Raw genomic sequence first — 19185 nt, 5'->3', positions numbered from 1 at the left:
TACTCTGTCCCGACATGATCGACACGTTCTCTCCCCTCTGTCCCGACATGATCGACACGTTCTCTCCCCTCTGTCCCGACATGATCGACATGTTCTCTTTACTCTGTCCCGACATGATCGACATGTTCTCTCCCCTCTGTCCCGACATGATCAACATGTTCTCTCCCCTCTGTCCCGACATGATCGACACGTTCTCTCCCCTCTGTCCCGACATGATCGACATGTTCTCTTTACTCTGTCCCGACATGATCGACATGTTCTTTCCCCTCTGTCCCGACATGATCGACATGATCTCTTTACTCTGTCCCGACATGATCGACATGTTCTTTCCCCTCTGTCCCGACATGATCGACATGATCTCTTTCCTCTGTCCCGACATGTTCTCTCCCCTCTGTCCCGACATGATCGACATGTTCTCTTTACTCTGTCCCGACATGATCGACATGTTCTCTCCCCTCTGTCCCGACATGATCGACATGTTCTCATCCCTCTGTCCCAACATGATCGACATGTTCTCGTCCCTCTGTCCCGACATGATCGACATGTTCTCTCCCCTCTGTCCCGACATGATCAACATGTTCTCTTCCCTTTGTCCCGACATGATCGACACGTTCTCTCCCCTCTGTCCCGACATGATCGACATGTTCTCATCCCTCTGTCCCGACATGATCGACATGTTCTCTTCCCTCTGTCCCGACATGATCAACATGTTCTCTTCCCTCTGTCCCGACATGATCGACACGTTCTCTCCCCTCTGTCCCGACATGATCGACATGTTCTCTCCCCTCTGTCCCGACATGATCTCTTTCCTCTGTCCCGACATGATCAACATGTTCTCTTCCCTCTGTCCCGACATGATCAACATGTTCTCTTCCTTCTGTCCCTTCTGTGATGATGAATCAGATCTTTTATTCTCTGTCCTCAGACGGAGAGAAGGAAGAGGGGGATGAATCGCTGGACCTCCGCAGGACGGAGTCAGACAGCGTGTTGAAAAAGGTGTGTGTGTGTGTGTGTGTGTGTGTGTGTGTGTGTGTGTGTGAGACACATGTACACACTTTCAGTGGTATAACTATCTGAAGACACAGCACAGAGTGTAGCACTACAGACTGTGTCAAAGTGACGAGATAAATAACTCATAAAGGTACACTTGAGTACTGTACTTAAGAACACTTTTGAGGTAGTTGTACTTTGCTTGAGTATTTCCATGTTCTGCTACTTTATACTTGTATATACTACAGAGACAGGGAAACACAGAGAGACAGACACAGCTCCCTCACCTCACAGCCCCCAGAACCTCAGGACACCCCCCAAACCACCCGGCCCAACCAAATCATCTGTAGACAAAAACAGAAATACATCCTATTGGAAAGACACTACTAAACATCAAAGCAAAATGGATTGTTACCTAGCCCTAAACCGAGAGTACACAGTAGCTGAATACTTGAGCACCATACATAACCACAGACTCTGATTCTGACCAGGTACAGGCTGAGAGGACACAGTCTGGCTGTGGAAACCGCCTGCCACAGACAGACCTGGCTGCCTCGAGAAGACAGGCTGTGTCAGCTCTGTCCACAGAGACAGGTGGAGACAGAGCAACACTTCCTGCTTCAAAATAGCACATATACTGACATCAGAACTCAGTTCTTTACCAAAATTTAACGTAAACTCCCAGATTTTGATCTCTCTCTCTGACCAGACAAAAATGCAACATCTACTTGGAGAAAATAGTGTGAGCACTGTAGAAGCAGCGAGATATATGAGTGCATGTCACAATGTGTTGTTGCTTTCATGTTTTTGTTTTTAATTGTATATATTTTAGTTACTCAATGAATTCTATGTATGTATCTCTTCTCACATTATTATCCTTGATGCTTTGGCAATATTGTTATTTCTGACATACATGCCAATAAAGCAATTTGAATTGGAATTGAATTGACACAGAGAAACAGAGCCACAGAGACAGTGTTGTGTTCGCCCTCTGTATGTCTGCTGTATTCTACCACTAGGTGACACTGTTGTAAAGCAGGTATGAGCTGAGACTGTGAGTGCAGAGAGTTAGAGTAAAGATGGCCACTACTGAATGTACTGTGTTTTGCTACCACACCTGCTATTAAGAACTGTTGTAATATTGTAAATGCTTCCTGTTGAAGTAAATGGCACTTGGTGTGTGTGTGTGTGTGTGTGTGTGTGTGTGTGTGTGTGTGTGTGTGTGTGTGTGTGTGTGTGTGTGTGTGTGTGTGTGTGTCTCTCTCTCTCTCAGGGAGCTACTGCCAGCCTACAGATGTTGCTGAAGAGAAACACGGAGGTGAGTATGGCCTGCCTCTGACGCTCGCTGCAGCATCAGGACTTTGAGTGAACGTCCTGTGATCATGTGTGTGTTACCAGGCATAGCTCTACACAGTCACCGTGACACCAGCCACTGGAGGTAGAGTAGGCAGTAGCTCAGTCCGGTTTTATTTAAAGGCTGGTTCAGAAATACAAAGACATGGTCTCAATCCTCACTACTCTTCATACTGAACAGTGTCCCTGTCTGAATCCTCTTGCTACACATTTTAGCACTGCTACTGTGTTTGGTGTAAATTACCCAGCAGGCATTGTGACACGAGTGCTGAAAAGCTGTGCATTATATCATGAGAGAAACACAGGAGACTTAAATATCATTGTTACCATCAGATCTGTCTGAGACATGATATCATAGTGGGAAAATGTGTTGATCCACAGCAGGTTGATCAACCTGTCCAAATCAAATGTTTGCTCACACTGTCGTAACTGACTGTAATGTGATTGGTTACTGACACCTGACTGTAATGTGATCCTGTGTAACCCCAGCAGGTTCTGCACAGTGTGACACATCTCCACGAGCTGCTGATTGCACTGCAGGTACAGTGACCCCCCCAGGACAGTGACTCCATACACCGCAGAGTGTCTTTCCCCTGTAATCACACACCCCCCTCTCTCTCTCTGTGCCTCTAGGCCGTTGTGCTCCAGCAGGACTCGTTCATCGAGGACCAGCGGCAGACCCTCAGCGACCGGCTCGCCGCCACATCCTCCAGACATTCGTCCTCTTCCTCACTGTCGTCCACGTCCTCGTCCCGCCCCTCCTCACTCATCGAGCAGGAGAAACACCGAAGTCTGGAGAGACAGCGACAGGAGGCGGCCACTCTGCAGGTTCACTTCCCATAATGCTCTGAGCCCTTTTTATTACATTTATTAGTTTGAATCCAGTACCACACTCAGTATATGTGGTTTGTTTCAGAAACAGCAGGCTGCTCATCAGGAGGAGAAGAGGAGGAGGGAGAAGGCGTGGGAGTTGAAGGAGAAGAGTCTGGCCGAGCGGGAGGAGAGGCTGAGGCAGGAGGAGGAGCAGACCAAGGAGAGGCGTCGCCATCTGACCGAGGAGGGAGAGCTGCTGCTCAGGAAGAAAGAGGAGTACCAGGCAGAGCTGGAGAGGCTGAAGGAGGCCCAGATGCTGCTGGAGAGGGAGCAGGAGGCTCTGAGGAGAGACACCCAGAGACTGGAGGCCATGAACACAGACCAGGTCAGAGTCCGCTGATGATGCAGGCCAACACGGTCTCACGGCAGTTCGTGTAATTGTCACGTTATTTTTAATCTATTGATACGTGTACAACAACACGTTTATCTCGTTTTTTTCGTGGTGGCCAGCATGAAATGGGAACCATCTATTCAGAGGTTAGGTTTCGGAAAAACACAATGGGGAAAGGACGCCTCACACGCCAGGAGGCGGTCGCGGGGGACGCGGGACAATAACGGGACGGTTGTGATTAGGAAGACAATGGGGAAAGGTTGCTGGCCACCACGAAAAAAAACGAGAAAAACGTCCCCGTGAACACGAATCAATACATTAAATAACGTGACCATTTCACGAATTGCCGTGAGACTGGGTTGTGCAGGCAGGTTAGCCCAGTGCTACAGTCACACGCCACGTAGCTTAAAGAGCTAACGGGAACAGCTCTAACCAGTCAACTCATATAAAAGATAAAGTGTTACTTCTAGACCTTTGTCCCCAGTTGGAGGTTTTATAGAACTGACGATTGTGTGAATTAATTGGTAGAATGGTCACATGCCTTGCATGCTAACGGCTTACTTTATTTAGCTGTGTCTGTGTTTAGATGTAGATATTGTCCAACTATTACTATGTACACTATCTCACAAAAGTGAGTACACCCCTCACATTTTAGTAAATATTTCATTATATATTTTAATGGGACAACACTGAAGAAATTACACTTTGCTACAATGTAAAGTATTAAGTGTACAGCTTGGTTAACACTATAAATGTGCTGTCCCCTCAAAATAACTCAACACACAGCCATTAATGTCTAAACCGCTGGCGACAAAAGTGAGTACACCCCTATGTTAAATTCCCATAGAGGCAGGCAGATTTTTATTTTTAAAGGCCAGTTATTTCATGGATCCAGGATACTATGCATCCTGATAAAGTTCCCTTGGCCTTTGGAATTAAAATAGCCCCACATCATCACATACCCTTCACCATACCTAGAGATTGGCATGGTTTTATTTCAGTTAGCCTAATAGCTGGTTTGATTTGCATTGAGAGATGATTTTACAGAAAGTACCCCATGCCAATCTCTAGGTATGGTATACTGTATGTTAAAAAGTATAGGTGTTGAGGGATGGCTATAATGATATGGTGAGGTACTCCATAATAATAACTCATGCAATGGTTGGTTTGAGATGTGGGAACAAGGTGAGCAGACCTGAAGTTAGAGACATTAGGCTCATTGGAGATGAGCCAGGTCTGAGCAGAATCGATCGCCGCCCAATGCATGCCGGTGAGATTTGTGTCCGACTTGATCCCGACTTGCTCTGACCTCACGCACACGTGGGCAACGATGACCTCACGAGATCAAGGCGGCCGCAGGTTTGAGACAGGCAGCGCAGTTGCTTTTCACCGACTGCAAGACCCAAGGCTGTCCCAAGGCATGCTGGGAAACGCCGGCCTCTCGGCTGATCTAACAGCTGATTGGTTCAGAATCAATTCAACATGATGACGTTTTATATAAACTTTTTATTGTTTTTGAATTGGAGGGATTTTAACTGCATTTGTCTGATATAAAGGCTTATTCTGTACAGAACCCATGTTGTGTGGCTGATAGTTACGTTTAGAAGTCAGAGAGACTAAATCTGTTCAGATTACGGATCACCTACAGTCTGTTGTTTATTAAAATCAGCAACAGATCGCATGTAGAGCATTTTGAGAGCTACTCTGTCATAATAAAAACAACTGGAGACTGTGTACAAGCTGATATATGGGTTGGATAACATTTTCTTACATCGGAATCGTACATAACAGGATGTGAGTGTTTCTGTGACTTCCTGTTCAGCCTGAAGGCTGCTGGAAACGGCTGTAATCTGTCCGACTTGACATCAGATTTTTGTCACCGCCCCCGGCTGCTGCCGCCTGCTCTCGTCCACTTTACAGGCGAGGCACAGTTAATCTCGAACGAGCCTATTGATTCAGCTGGGACCTACTGAAGTATGAGGGGCTATCAGTAACACTGTGTGCATCACTGATGTACGAGGGGTTATCAGTAACACTGTGTGCATCACTGATGTATGAGGGGTTAACAGTAACACTGTGTGCATCACTGATGTATGAGGGGTTAACAGTAACACTGGCCCAATCCCAAAGTGAGCCCTGAGGACTAAGGACTGAAGACTCACAGACTTAATTGATCTCAGGTGCTGATGAGTGAGTGTGTGAGGCCAAATGGGCTCAGATAGGTATAAATGGGATTGGGACAGCACTTCACATGTTACCTTGGCGACGTTTAATAACAAAGATGCACTGACACTTGCCGGTTTGGGAATTTTCATTTTAAGTTTGTTGCTTTCCACATTTTTTCAAACTCTTGTTTTACAAGCTGGACAACAGGTTGGTCTGTGTTCCGTGGTCGTGTGTCGTGCTGTTGTTTACCTTTGTAATTTCCGGATTTCTCTATGGTCTCCGCGGTAAACGTCACAGCGCTTTGAACTGTGGGTAATTCCCTTTGGTGAAGTCTGCATCGATGCAGACTCACAGAAAGGGCTCGGTAAGTGTGTACTCAAACCCTCATGCCCTTTGAAATTCGAGATTGGGACAACCCTAAGCCGTTACGAATTTCGCGAGAACGCACACCAAAGTCCGTGAGTCTGAGTCTGGACTTTGGGATTGGGCCACTGTGTGCATCACGGAAGTATGAGGGGTTATCAGTAACACTGTGCATCATGAATGTATGAGAGGTTATCAGTGACACAGTGTGCATCACGGACGTATGGTGGGTTATCAGTGACACTATGTGCATCACTGATATGTGAGGGGTTATCAGTGACACTGTGTGCATCAAAGTGGTTTAGATAATCTGGATGAGCTGTTGGTTTGATCCTCTGAGCATCACTGGGTTCCCACATCCTGACTGTTCCACTGTTCCACAGCCAGTAACAGGAAACTCAAGTTGGAGAACAATTTAGTTTTCCTTTGAGATATATGTTGCTACCCCAAAAATTGCATTACCCCAAAACTTCCAAATAGCCAATGAAATAAGGAGTAGTAATCCCCCATTATTTATGTATGCATCAACATGAATTAGAATTTGTTATTCTCAGACAGAGCACTGTGTGTGTGTGTGTGTGTGTGTGTGTGTGTGTGTGTGGGCAGACAATGATAGATAGACAAATGATAGACCGACCAACACAAAATGAGAAAATGTTAGCTCCTGGCCTGAACTATCCTCTATTTCCCCCCCCCCCACATATTTTTTAAAATGACCTGCCTAATGTAGTTCTACTCAAACATAGGGTCAGTTTCAGCAAATATGACAGATAAGTCTTACCTACTGCATCTTTAATAAACTAAAATAGTTTTGATGTGGGCTCCATGGGAATGATTCCTCGCTCACCCGCTGGCAAACGTCTGCAAACTGATTGAACTCATGTCTCTGGTGTCTCTATGCATCATTTACAGTCGGAGCAGCTTCAGAGGTACCAGCGCACGCCTTCCACCACCTCTGAAGACTCCATAAGGTTCCACAGCTCTGGCTCTCTGGATCTAGATTCGAAAGAAGCAGCAGAACAGCCAAAAGGGGTAAAATAGAGTCCTCCAAGTTCCAAACTTATTCACAGAAAGAGAACAGAGCAGTGTGTTAGTTTTAGTTTAGACGGCTGCTACATGAGTCATAGAACACCTGAAAGAAGTCTCCTTTTTCTGGATGTGTACTACAGGTGGAGGTCTCATCCTCGGCCCCGAGCAGAGAACCTTTCCTCCGCATCGGATCCAAGAGGATGGGCAAAAGCTTTAACCCCTTCTCCTCTACCTCGTCCTCCAAGCCCCAGGGAGCAGAGAAGGAGTCCCAGCTCCCCTGCAGACTGCTCCAGCTGTCTAAAACCAAGGAGAAGAAAGACAAGAGGAAGAAGAAGGGCAAAGGAGAGCAGCCACAGACAGGTAGGATGAACCAAACTATCCTGAAATAGGCTCTTTCTCTTGTTTTCTCACCTGGAATATACTGTATCTGTATATTAGAGAAAGACTCCATCTGCTTCTTGAGCTTCCTTGAGTCCTTTTGGCAGCATGGAAATAAATAAATATATATTTTTTTATAATAAATAGACTGCACAATGCCAGATTTACTGATGATATCAAGAATCTAAATTGTTATTTGGAGTATAGAATTTGATATATATGACAGCTTCCCTTGGAAATGCTCTTATCATCTATGCTCACTTGCCCTTAATGTTACATAAGGGTTACTTTTGTGAGGTGTCTTCCTGCGGTGAGTTAGTCAGGCTGATACCATGTTTTTGTGTCTGTGTGACCTATAGCCCGACAGCTAGCCTGGCTCAGGCTCCACCCACCGCTCCTCTAAAACCCACTGATTGACATGCTTTATCTCGTTTGTGACACATGGAAGTGAAAAACACTATTAAGTAGTTGGGGCGGCCTCTAGCTCACCCAGTAGAGCGTGCGCCCCATGTAGGCGGAGTCCTTGGCAGCGGCCCGGGTTCGAATTCGACCCACGGGCCCTTTGCTGCATGTCGTCCCCACTATTCTGTCGCGAAGTTATCCTATCAATTAAAGGACAAATCCAGCGCAAATAAACCTAGGGGTTAATAACACATGATTACGAGTCGACCGTTCTCTGGGATATGTTTTCATGCTAATCGAATATGACCAGTTTTAGAACAAACCGCTAATTAGCTTATAAAGCTAACGTCGTCGGGGCACGGATAAAGTAAAAAGAAATCGCTATTTCTATACCACTAACAAGGCTCAAAATAGCACCACACTTCCACGGTAGCATAATGAGGGTCCCTACATGTAAACCGAAGCATTGAGAACTTTGTAAGTGTACAGACAGTTTATTAAAAAAATAGTTTATAAAGACGGTACCATTCACGTATACAGGCGGGCCCCATCTTGGGAAAACAGTCACGATCAGTCGAACGACGAACGCCGTGCTTGAGCTATGTTACCGGTTACTGGTTGCACGGCGTTCTTCATGTCTCTTTATCTTCATGTCTCTGTAGAAAGCAAAGTTGCAGTGATGTCGGATCCTCACAATGATGGAGACATCTTCTTCTGCTGAGTACCTGGATGATGCACATGTGCACTTGTAACTTTCCCGAAGAACCAGACAACTGGCCGAGCAGCAAACAGGACCCCTAACTCTCTATTTGTATATAAAATGCCCACGTGGCTCTGCTGACCGCCTGGCCTCTGGACACTGTCCCTGCCTTCCTGCCAGACAGAATGGACTGGGTCCTCCTCCCAGAGACACCAGGTGAAGGGTCAGTGTTGAGATGATGACTCAATCAGGAGAAGACTTTCCCTCAAGCTTCCATGTGTTAGAGATGGAAAGCCAAGCCGAATCAGACGAACTGTGTGTCAGATCACGTGTCAAGTCAAATCTCCTCGAGACTTTACACTGTAGCTTTAACATGAACCAATAATGAGTGCCTTTTCTTTCTAGTCGTGCTGATGCTAACTTTGAGTGCCTGTGGTGCTGGTGACTCCTCAGTTTCAGTTAGCAACTCGAGGAACTTTTAATTTAATGTGTGAGGTTTGCTTTATAACTTTTTATCAGTCAAGCTGTCAAACAAGGGGAGAGGGAGTAACAGACGGCACACCACATGGTGTGTGTAACAGTTAGTAATCACCATGTCTCAGTGTCCACACTGTGTGCTGAGGTCAGTGTGTGTGCTCAGTGTGCTCACCGAGGCCACAGAACTCCAGACACAACCAATCCCCAGAGACATGTCTGAATCTGTAGAGTGGTCAGGACACGCGTCTCTGAGACAGTCTCTGCTCAGTGGAACGAAGGTGGTCATAGCAGATGTTTTTATCTCTAGAAATTCATTATTTTTTGGCTGAGGGTCATCTCAGTCAGTATCGAGCTCTGCAGAAGAATCAGTGATCGTCTTTAATCGTCTTTCAGTGGAACAATCACTGCAGCTCAACAGGATCAGGATACAAAGATTTAAACCTGCACTTTATATTCATGAGAGAGTGATGCTTCTTATTAAGGCTCTGTCATTTCCTAATCATTTAATCATACATCTTTTAGTCATTTGTTACTGATTACAGGTAAGCAGGAACATTCTTGAAAGATAAGCTCCATTTAAACCCAAGTATATCTCCATTTATTACTGTAAACTTTATTGTTAAAGGGGCGCTATGCAGTTTGGACAATTTCTTCGCTGTTTTCTCTCTTTTTGCTGGCAGGTTTCTCTATAGAGCTCCCCCTACAGCTTCGGAATAGATATTTGGCAGCTCCTATGTTTACTTGTGTCTGACTCCTCACTCAGTCAGTCTGCCATTTCCTCTTTCTCTGTTTCTCCGACAATGCTTTCCTAGCTTGCCATCGCTACCTTGTTCTTATAGCTAGCCGGTTCCTGAATGGAATGGTATGTGTGCAGTGCCGTGAAGCAATTTGTTCCACCGCAAGACCTGATATCATGCGATACTTCCTGATGCTGATGCCGGCAGCTCGCCAGCTGAAAGTTGCAAGGGTGATTTTTCCTGCTAACAGGTGCTAGGGGGGAGCGAGACGACCACCATTCAACCTGAAAAAAGTCATATAACCATTCCAATGACTCCGAAGCTGTAAATTAAGCTAAAAAAAACCTGCATAGTTCCCCTTTAATATATGTTGAACTGTTATATACCGAGCCCCCAAGTTCCTGAAAGATGTCATTTTTTGAAATCTCAAATGCTCAAAATGAGGGGCTCCGTATGTATGCTTGCTTCAACGTTTCACATATTTTCACATTTTTACAAATAGAAGTGTACCAATTGAACTAAATTAGTATGACACCGTTCTTTGTAGTTAAGTTTTAGGAAATTAGGAAATGATTTGGAAATGACAGAATTGTAAAAGAAAACATTACCCATGAGAGTAGCAGTGCAACGTAGTTATGTTGCAGTGGGGCCGGGTCACAATTCAGTATTATTACATTTACTGGATTTATATTGAGATGATATGATCATATCATGTTATTGCTTCTGCGGTCAAAATGAATACTGCAGGCCCATTTGAGTGAAAAATGAACATGAGTTATTAGTTGTCTGAACATTTGAACATCAGTTTACTGAGCTCTACTTTTCTTCTCTTGTCATCGGAAACATCAGTTGACAGAACAATATCCCCCCCTCAGGATCCCTTTAGTAGCTCTTCTTTTGACCACATTGCTCATTGTCTTCATCAGCAGACTGAAATCACTCACTCACTCAGTTCTGAGCACTTTTTGGCTTAACATCCATGTTGATGTCAATCAGTTTGGATTATTTTACATATATTTGCCTCTTTGTGACAAATGTTGATAGTTGAACAAAAACACGTTTTAAGCAGCGCCTTTAAATGAGACAATCAAAAATTGTAAAAAAGTCATGTAAGAATGGTGCTTGTCACATCAATCAATACCAATCATTGCAGACAGAAACATAGTCATGAACAGTTGATGATGATAATAATAATAATAATAATACTGAAGATTGTCAGATAGTGGCTGAAGAGAGACGCAGACAGGCCTTTATTTCCACCCCCCATTGTCATCATGTCATGTTTGCTGTTGTTCAACACTTCAAACGGTCTGTTTTACATTCTTATTCCCTCTAACCCTAACCCAAAAGGAGGCAAGTGGCTAAAACCTCATTCCCTTCCCTGAAGGTCTTTTATTTTGAAATATAGAATCAATCAAAGTAAATGACTCTGAGAGAAGAGTACCCATGGAATAATGTTGTGGAAGTACACATTATGTTGAAGTTACCGTGTATGTTAGTAGTATGTTTACTGATTATTTATTTGTTTGCTGTGATTTTTCATTATTTGAGAATGTACAGCGTAACAAAGCCCAGTTTGATCTCGAGTCAGACGTGTGATAGAAGAAACAATCCTGAATGAACTGAATTAATGAAGTGTGAATTAGATTTTTACAACAGTACATTGACTTGTTCCAACAGATGGCTGTTTAATTTGATTGGATAGACGATTTCAATATTTCAATCAGGAGAGACTTCGTTGCAGATATGCAAAGATTTATTGTACATAAGCATAATATGAAATGTACAGAGTCTTTGGGGATTAGACTCCATCATTAAAAATATTTTAAAGGGGTATAGAAGCCAGACATATTCCCCCGCGATGGAGCTTAGATACTGGTGATGGTGGAGAGGGAACCCGGAGACCGAACGAAGGACCTGTCTGCCGGAAAGGGACTCGGGTTGCAGTGGTTGACGATGCCCGGAGGTGGAAGGGGAGGAGGAGGGTTGCACGTTTGCCTGAAAAGACAGCTGATAGCAAGGAGAGGAGACATTTAAAGCAGGATGTCATGCTGTGATTGGATCATGAATTTCGTGGCAAATTCTGGTTGGTTTACTGAAGAGTGAACGCCTCTTAACAGCTGAAAGTTTAGGGAGAGATAGTGGTGATTGAAGTAATTTAGAAGTCTTCCTGAAAGAATTTGCGCTGAGCTTCATTAGTAAGTGTATTGGATCATGAGTGGACAAAGGATGACAACTATATTCAGTGGTGTAGTCTAGTTTTTTGTAGTGAGTATACTGTAATTCTTTCCCTCCCAGCATTAGACTCGCCCGTCCCAGAGCGACAACCCCATAGGTTTTTTGTTGCCGCTGTAAAGCATCAGCCTCATCTGGCTCATTTTCTGTATCGTTAACGTCTGCTGCAGTGTTATCCGAAGTAGCAGTATAGCTTCAGGGACAGGCTTACCAAAACACTGAAAGAGTCTTAAATTTAGTTTACTTTAGTGATTCACATTTGTTAATTTCAAATTTGCACAGACAATAACTGCCAAACAAGTGTTGTTGTTCCTAGGAGACTCGCAACACAGACGCGGTGAATTTATGAACGTTAAGTGTGAAAGTTCTCTCACAAAACTATCATCGTTACTTAACGGTATACTGAAATCCTTGACCTTTCCTAATGGGTATACTCCGTATACCTGCGTATCACGTAGACTCCACCACTGACTATATTAAACTAGTTTCTCTTCCAAGAACTTGTCAGATACTTAAAATCCCTTTACATCTCCTCTGCACTGTCCTGCATATATCCCTGTTCTACTGAATGCATCTGAAGACAACACATCCTTCCAAAACTCAGTATCTGTTAAAACCAAACCCTTCCCCTTCATCCAAATATTGTTTCTTTTCATATTCTCGTCCCCTCTCCAGCCCCGCTGCTATGACACACCAACACACAGTGGATGACCTGAAGCTCTGATTTATCCCCTCTTACACATCCGCATATTAGATCTGCACCACATTGATTTTTTCCTCATATTCTCTGCAGAGAAGCAATTCATAGGAAGCAGCAGTCTGAAGAAAGATATTTCAGCCAACAGGGTCATTTCTCGCCTTGCTGCTGAGAGGAGCAGATTTCTACTGAGAGTACAGTCACTGATGTTTCCTTCTCTCCTCTCCTCCTCTCCTTGTGTCCTCTCCTCTCTGTCTCTCTCTCTCTCTCTCTCTCTCTCTCTCTCTCTCTCTCTCTCTCTCTCTCTCTCTCTCTCTCTCTCTCTCTCTCTCTGCTGTGTGTGATTATTAGCAGTGGTTAGTCTTCCTCCTCAGTCCTTTGGTCTTCTGATTCAGAAGTGGAAAACAGTCTTCCAAGTTCCTCTGGAGAGTTATTCATACTCCAGAAGGAAATCCTGCATTTACCTGCAGATTCACATGTTAAAAGGCAATATATTTCAAAATAAGTGCAATATATTTCTACAGTATCACACAACGTTAATATAATGTATTGGAGAGACGTGTTATGCCTTAAAGTTTTTTTTTGTACAACAACACACAGATCTGGGGTCTCATTTATACGCACAAAACGGGGCTGAAAATGTGCGTACGCCACTTCCCACGCAAAGGTGTCAGGTTTCCCTACACTGTGCGAGAACAGGCCGAAATTATAATTCAATTTGCAGAAATTCACCAGGGTCTGAGAAGTTTTTTGCTTTTTCCCCGCCAGTCATCATGATTCGGCGTAACGAAAAAACAACTGCCAGGGTCATTAACAAACTGATCAGCATTCATGAGTGCATTGACTATTTATGGTTCAAAATGGGCGTGTACAGGGTGGGATAAGAGGCTGATTCACATACACACTGTGATTTATAAAGGTAACATTGCTTACAGATGTGCGTACGCACGGTTTTATAAATCCGATTTTGTTTTTGCCGTACGCCATTTTTGGCTTTTGGACGTACTTTTAGTAAGGATCTTATGCACAGTTTTATACTCTTTAAATAAGTCCAAAGGGGGAGAAAGGTATTTTATATTTTTGGTTTGAGGATAGTGCCCCCCTGTATTAACCAGTCAAAGTGACTCTGTCTCCATCTACAAAGAACTTCATTTATCACTGTATTTGCAACGACTATCAGTGTTCTATCATCAGCTGGCAGGACGCAGCTCGAGCCTCAGACCGACTTTAGCTTCCTAAATAATGTCTGTCCTCTACGGACATGTCTTATGTCTCACAAACATCCACCAGAGAAAACAGGGCTGCTGACAAGAGAGCCTGAAAGACTAGAGAGCTAATCAGTTTTACTCAGTTTACATGTGAAATCATGTAGTCCTTATTCTTAAACACCACTGCTAACAAAACACTGTCCTTCGCCTTAAGCTCCATTTAGCAGCAGCAGCCAGTTTAAAAGCTGTATATGGTGTCCTGGCTAAAGGAGCACTTTGTGATAGATTGTTGTCTTCCATTTAGTGATCCAAATATTAAGAATACTGTACATGTAAAAATCACTTTGATGTGCAGATTGTGAGTTCAGTTGGACTGAAGATTGAGCCTGGCATGTGCGAGCAGTAGATAACATGTTATAATATATCTTTGTGAACACTGTTCTACATCTCAAGCTAAATGCACAAGGGATGAGTTCTGTTTTCAGTGTCCTTGAGTGTTTTATTCTTCTGTGTCCAGTTAGAGGAGGTATATGTCGGGCTGTTCTCCATTGGTTCTCCTCGTACACCTATACAGCTCAGTTCACAATCAGCAGCTTTTGGATGTCTGAAACCAAATAAGCTAAATGACAGAAACAGTGTTTGATCATAGAACATGGTGGTGGTTTGGGGCTCCACAGTGTTCCCGCTCAGCGTGCACCAGACGGCTACTAAAACCATTCATAAGGACTTACTAACTCACATTAGACCTTACAGTTTTTGCACTGTAAGCTTTTTTTTTTTAAATGTATTTGTACTGTAAACAAAAGGTACAAAGTTTATTTTTCGCATTTTGTGTACAAAGAAAAAAAGGGCAACACAATACATTTTGTAAATATGTTTTATGTACAAATCTGAACTTCCAAAGTACTGATAATTGTGGATTTTGTTTAGTTGGATGATTGTTTTTTTTAATAAATAACAAAGCTTTATTTATCTGTCCTCTAAATGTAAAGTCATTTTCTCTCTTCAATAAATAACCATGCTGTTTGTCATGCAACACGTCTGTGGTTCCTTTAATGGAGGGGACTATGCAAGAAAAATCTAAATGAAAATTAAAGTTGAAAATTAGAGAGAGATGTGTGAGGTGTGAAATGAGAGAGAAGAGCATTTGTCCATTTAGTACCCCTTTGAATGGGGTTGTTGGGATTCCCATTTGGACAAGGGCTGCAGATATACTTCTGTCTAAATGGGAAAAGATGGATGATAATTTGGTCCAACCCCAGCCTTGGGCTGAAGAAGGCTATTGGGTGGATGGTGCACCCTCCTTGATGGACAGCAACCTTCCTGTTTGGTCATGCCCATTCCAAACAACAGGGATCTCCATATGAATAATTAGTAGTCCCCCACTGACATTTCCTTTATTAACATGTCCTTTGCAGATAAGTAAATAATCGCTTAAGGTGCAAGAGGTCCCAGGGTTAAACCCCAGACGAGTACACAGTGGTTAATAGGCAACTGAACCTCTCTGATTTGATCAGAAATACAAAGACATAATCTAATTCAATTTTATATATGGTGTAAGTCATATAGTAACATGTTATCCCAGGACACTTTCCAGATAGAGTGGATCTAGCCTAAAGTCAGAAAAAAGTCATAGTATAGTATAGCATATCAAAAAACTTCGTAGTATAGTGTTGAAAAAATGATAAAAAAGTCATAGTATGTTGAAAGAAAACATAGCATAGTATGTTGAAAGAAGTAATAGTAGCCTCAAAAAAGTCATAGGGTATTATGTTGAAAAAAATTAAACATGTCATAGAATAGCATGTCAAAAAGTCATAGTATAGCATGTTGAAAAACATAGTATAGTATGTTGAAAAAAAGTCAGTATAGCATGTCAAAAAAGTCATAAAAATTAATAGTATCCTAGAAAATGCATTTCCTGCAGAAAATGGGTGTGAATGCTGAATAGATAAATTGCTAAAGGTAAACTGGATTCATAGCTTAAATCTGTAAGAAGAAATTGAAGTAGTGAGAATAGTTGGAAAAGTGGGAATGGTTTTAATTATTATGAATTTCATTGGCAAGTTGAATAACACCACTAATGTAAAAAAGATGTGGAATAATTAATGTTTTTTGAAAAGCTAATGCTAAAGCTAAACTGGATTGCTGGTTAAAATGTGTAAGAAGAAGGTGAAGTTGTAAGAAATGTGGAAAAGTGATAATTTTTCTAATTAAATGAATGTCTTTAAAAAGATGAATAATAGCCGTACTGTATGAAAGTTGTAGGTGTTACAACAGTGGCACAGCAGTGGCCTAGCGAGCGACATCCGTTCGGCACACATCACGGCACCACAGTGGCAATTTTTCGGCAGTTGAGAGCCACTGCATCAATTTGTCGTCAACTAAGCAGAAATTTTATTTCCTCAGAAAACCCACAAGATAAGTGTGCATGGTTAGCATTATGGATCCCAGAGCAGGTCTAAGCAAGACCCGCCTTACGAAGCAGCCCGATTGGTTGAGGTTAGGCATTGACCTTGAGTAGTTAAGGTTAGGATAGTAGATTGGTCAGGGGATACAACAGGGGACCTGAACAAATCCGGTTCTGTTACCTCGAGCGAGCATGGACGCCTGGCCAATCATAGCTGCCGTAAGTCGGTGTTAATGGCAACAAGTAATCAGGGAGCAGTATTTTTTCTTGAATATCACTATGACGTTTCCATTTCTCAAACCATTTCATACACAGAACGTCATAAAAAGTCATGGTATAGTATGTCGAAAAAAGTCATAAAAAATCATGGTAGATTATGTCGAAAAAAGTCCTCGTACAGTGTGTGGAAAAAAGTCATAAAATGTCATAGTGTAGTATGTTGAAAAAAGTCATAAAAAAGTCATAGTATAGTATGTCCAAAAATATAAAAAAAATCATAGTATAGTATGATGAAAAAGTCATAACGTTATAGTATAGTATTTCCAAAAATATCAAAAAAAAGTCATGGTATAGTGATGAAAAGTACATTGAAAAAAGTCATAGTCATAGTATAATGTGTCAAAAAAAGTTATTAAAATTCATAGTATAGCATGTCGAAAAAAAGCCATAGTATGCTATGTCAGACAAATCTATGTATAGCATGATGAAAAAAGTGATACAAAAGTCAGAGTATAGTATGTCGAAAATTCTCATGGTGTAGTATGTAAAAAAAAGTCATAGTATAGTATGTCGAAAAAAGTCATAATATAGTATGTCGAGAAAATCTTTGTATAGTATGACAAAAAAAGTGATACAAAAGTCATAGTATAGTGTCGAAAACTCATCAGTCATAGTATAGTATGTCGCAATAATCATAGTATAGTATGACGAAAAAGTCATAAAAAAGTCACAGTATATGTCAATTAGTAAAGTAATTAATTAAAAGTAATTAGTATGACGAACAAAGTCAGTGTAGTATGTTAAAAAAAAGTGACATTATTGCATGTAAAAAAAAAGTATATGTGGAAAAACGTAATATGAATTGTCGAAAAAAAAATTGTCGAGTATTTTTTTTAAAGTCAACATATAGCATGTTAAACATTAATGGTAGGCTATAGCACATCGGAAAAAAAAATCTGAATCAGAATGAGAAAGGAGTTTATTGCCACAGTAGTTACTCTACGTGGAATTTGCCTTGCTGATTGCTGCATACATACACAAAGATATTAAACATAATAAGAAATAAACAATAAAGACAGAAACAGAAACAAATATACCTACCCTCACCTATGGTCATGAAGGCTGGGTCATGACCGAAAGAACGAGATCCAGGGTACAAGCGGCCGAAATGGGTTTCCTCAGGAGGGTGGCTGGCGTCTCCCTTAGAGATAGGGTGAGAAGCTCAGTCATCCGTGAGGAGCTCGGAGTAGAGCCGCTGCTCCTTCGCGTCCAAAGGAGCCAGTTGAGGTGGTTTGAGCATCTGGTAAGGATGCCCCCTGGGCGCCTCCCTAGGGAGGTGTTCCAGGCACGTCCAGCTGGGAGGAGGCCTCGGGGAAGACCCAGGACTAGGTGGAGGGATTATATCTCCAACCTGGCCTGGGAACACCTCGGAATCCCCCAGTCGGAGCTGGTTAATGTGGCTCGGGAAAGGGAAGTTTGGGCTCCCCTGCTGGAGCTGCTACCCCCGCGACCCGATACCGGATAAGTGGACGAAGATGGATGGATAGCAGAAAAGACAAAAGGAGGCTGAATTGGTTAAATGCAGAATGCAAACAAATATATACAATGTGCAGTGGGTAGATGTATAGTCCATGATGGAGGATAGTGCAAAGTATAGTGACTAGGGATGGGGGGGTTAAGAGTCAGTGTCAGTGGGGGTCCTGGGCCTTGTTGGCTGACTGCTGAGAGGAAAAAACTGTTCTTATGGCTGATGCTTTGGTCCTAATAGACTGCAGCCTCCTGCCAGAGGGGAGGGGTTCAAACTGTTTGTTTATTAAATACATATCATTATGATATTAAACTTCAAAAACTCAAAACGTATCTGTCGGGTGCCTGGATGGCTCAGTTGGTGGAGCGGACGCCCATGTGTGGAGGTGCAGGGGGCCCGGGTTCGGCTCCGATCTGCGGCCCTTTGCTGCGAAAATGCCCAAAAATAATCTTTAAAAAAATACAAAATAACTCTGTTAAAACCAAACCCTTCCCCTTCATCCAAATATTGTTTTTTTTGTTATTTTCGTCCCCTCTCCAGCCCCGCTGCTATGACACACCAACACACAGTGGATGACCTGAAGCTCTGATTTATCCCCTCTTACACATCCGCACATTAGATCTGCACCACATTGATTTTCTCCTCATATTCTCTGCAGAGAAGCAATTCATAGGAAGCAGCAGTCTGAAGAAAGATATTTCAGCCAACAGGGTCATTTCTCGCCTTGCTGCTGAGAGGAGCAGATTTCTACTGAGAGTACAGTCACTGATGTTTCCTTCTCTCCTCTCCTCCTCTCCTTGTGTTTTCTCTCTCTCTCTCTCTCTCTCTCTCTCTCTCTCTCTCTCTCTCTGCTGTGTGTGATTATTAGCAGTGGTTAGTCTTCCTCCTCAGTCCTTTGGTCTTCTGATTCAGAAGTGGAAAACAGTCTTCCAAGTTCCTCTGGAGAGTTATTCATACTCCAGAAGGAAATCCTGCATTCACCTGCAGATTCACATGTTAAAAGGCAATATATTTCAAAATAAGTGCAATATATTTCTACAGTATCACACAACGTTAATATAATGTATTGGAGAGACGTGTTATGCCTTA

General features: G+C 42.7%; 1 protein-coding gene across 2 annotated transcripts in view; it reads left to right on the top strand.

The window, feature by feature from the left end:
- akap13 (A-kinase anchoring protein 13) overlaps positions 1-9755 on the top strand; it is a 113750-nt gene extending 103995 nt beyond the window's left edge. For both annotated transcript variants that reach the window (XM_031285546.2, XM_036003774.1), the window contains 8 exons: positions 926-996; positions 2264-2308; positions 2833-2883; positions 2977-3171; positions 3260-3541; positions 6989-7108; positions 7246-7465; positions 8548-9755. In XM_031285546.2, coding sequence (XP_031141406.2) covers positions 926-996; positions 2264-2308; positions 2833-2883; positions 2977-3171; positions 3260-3541; positions 6989-7108; positions 7246-7465; positions 8548-8606 — 1043 coding nt within the window. In that variant the 3' untranslated portion in view covers positions 8607-9755. The remainder of the gene's footprint in view (positions 1-925; positions 997-2263; positions 2309-2832; positions 2884-2976; positions 3172-3259; positions 3542-6988; positions 7109-7245; positions 7466-8547) is intronic.
- Positions 9756-19185: the final 9430 nt, after the last annotated feature.

The sequence above is a fragment of the Sander lucioperca genome, chromosome 7 (genome assembly GCF_008315115.2).
Source record: "Sander lucioperca isolate FBNREF2018 chromosome 7, SLUC_FBN_1.2, whole genome shotgun sequence".
Taxonomy (NCBI): Eukaryota; Metazoa; Chordata; class Actinopteri; order Perciformes; family Percidae; genus Sander; species Sander lucioperca.
The sequence above is the reverse complement of the archived record's forward strand: the minus strand, read 5'-3'. Positions and strand labels throughout refer to the sequence as shown.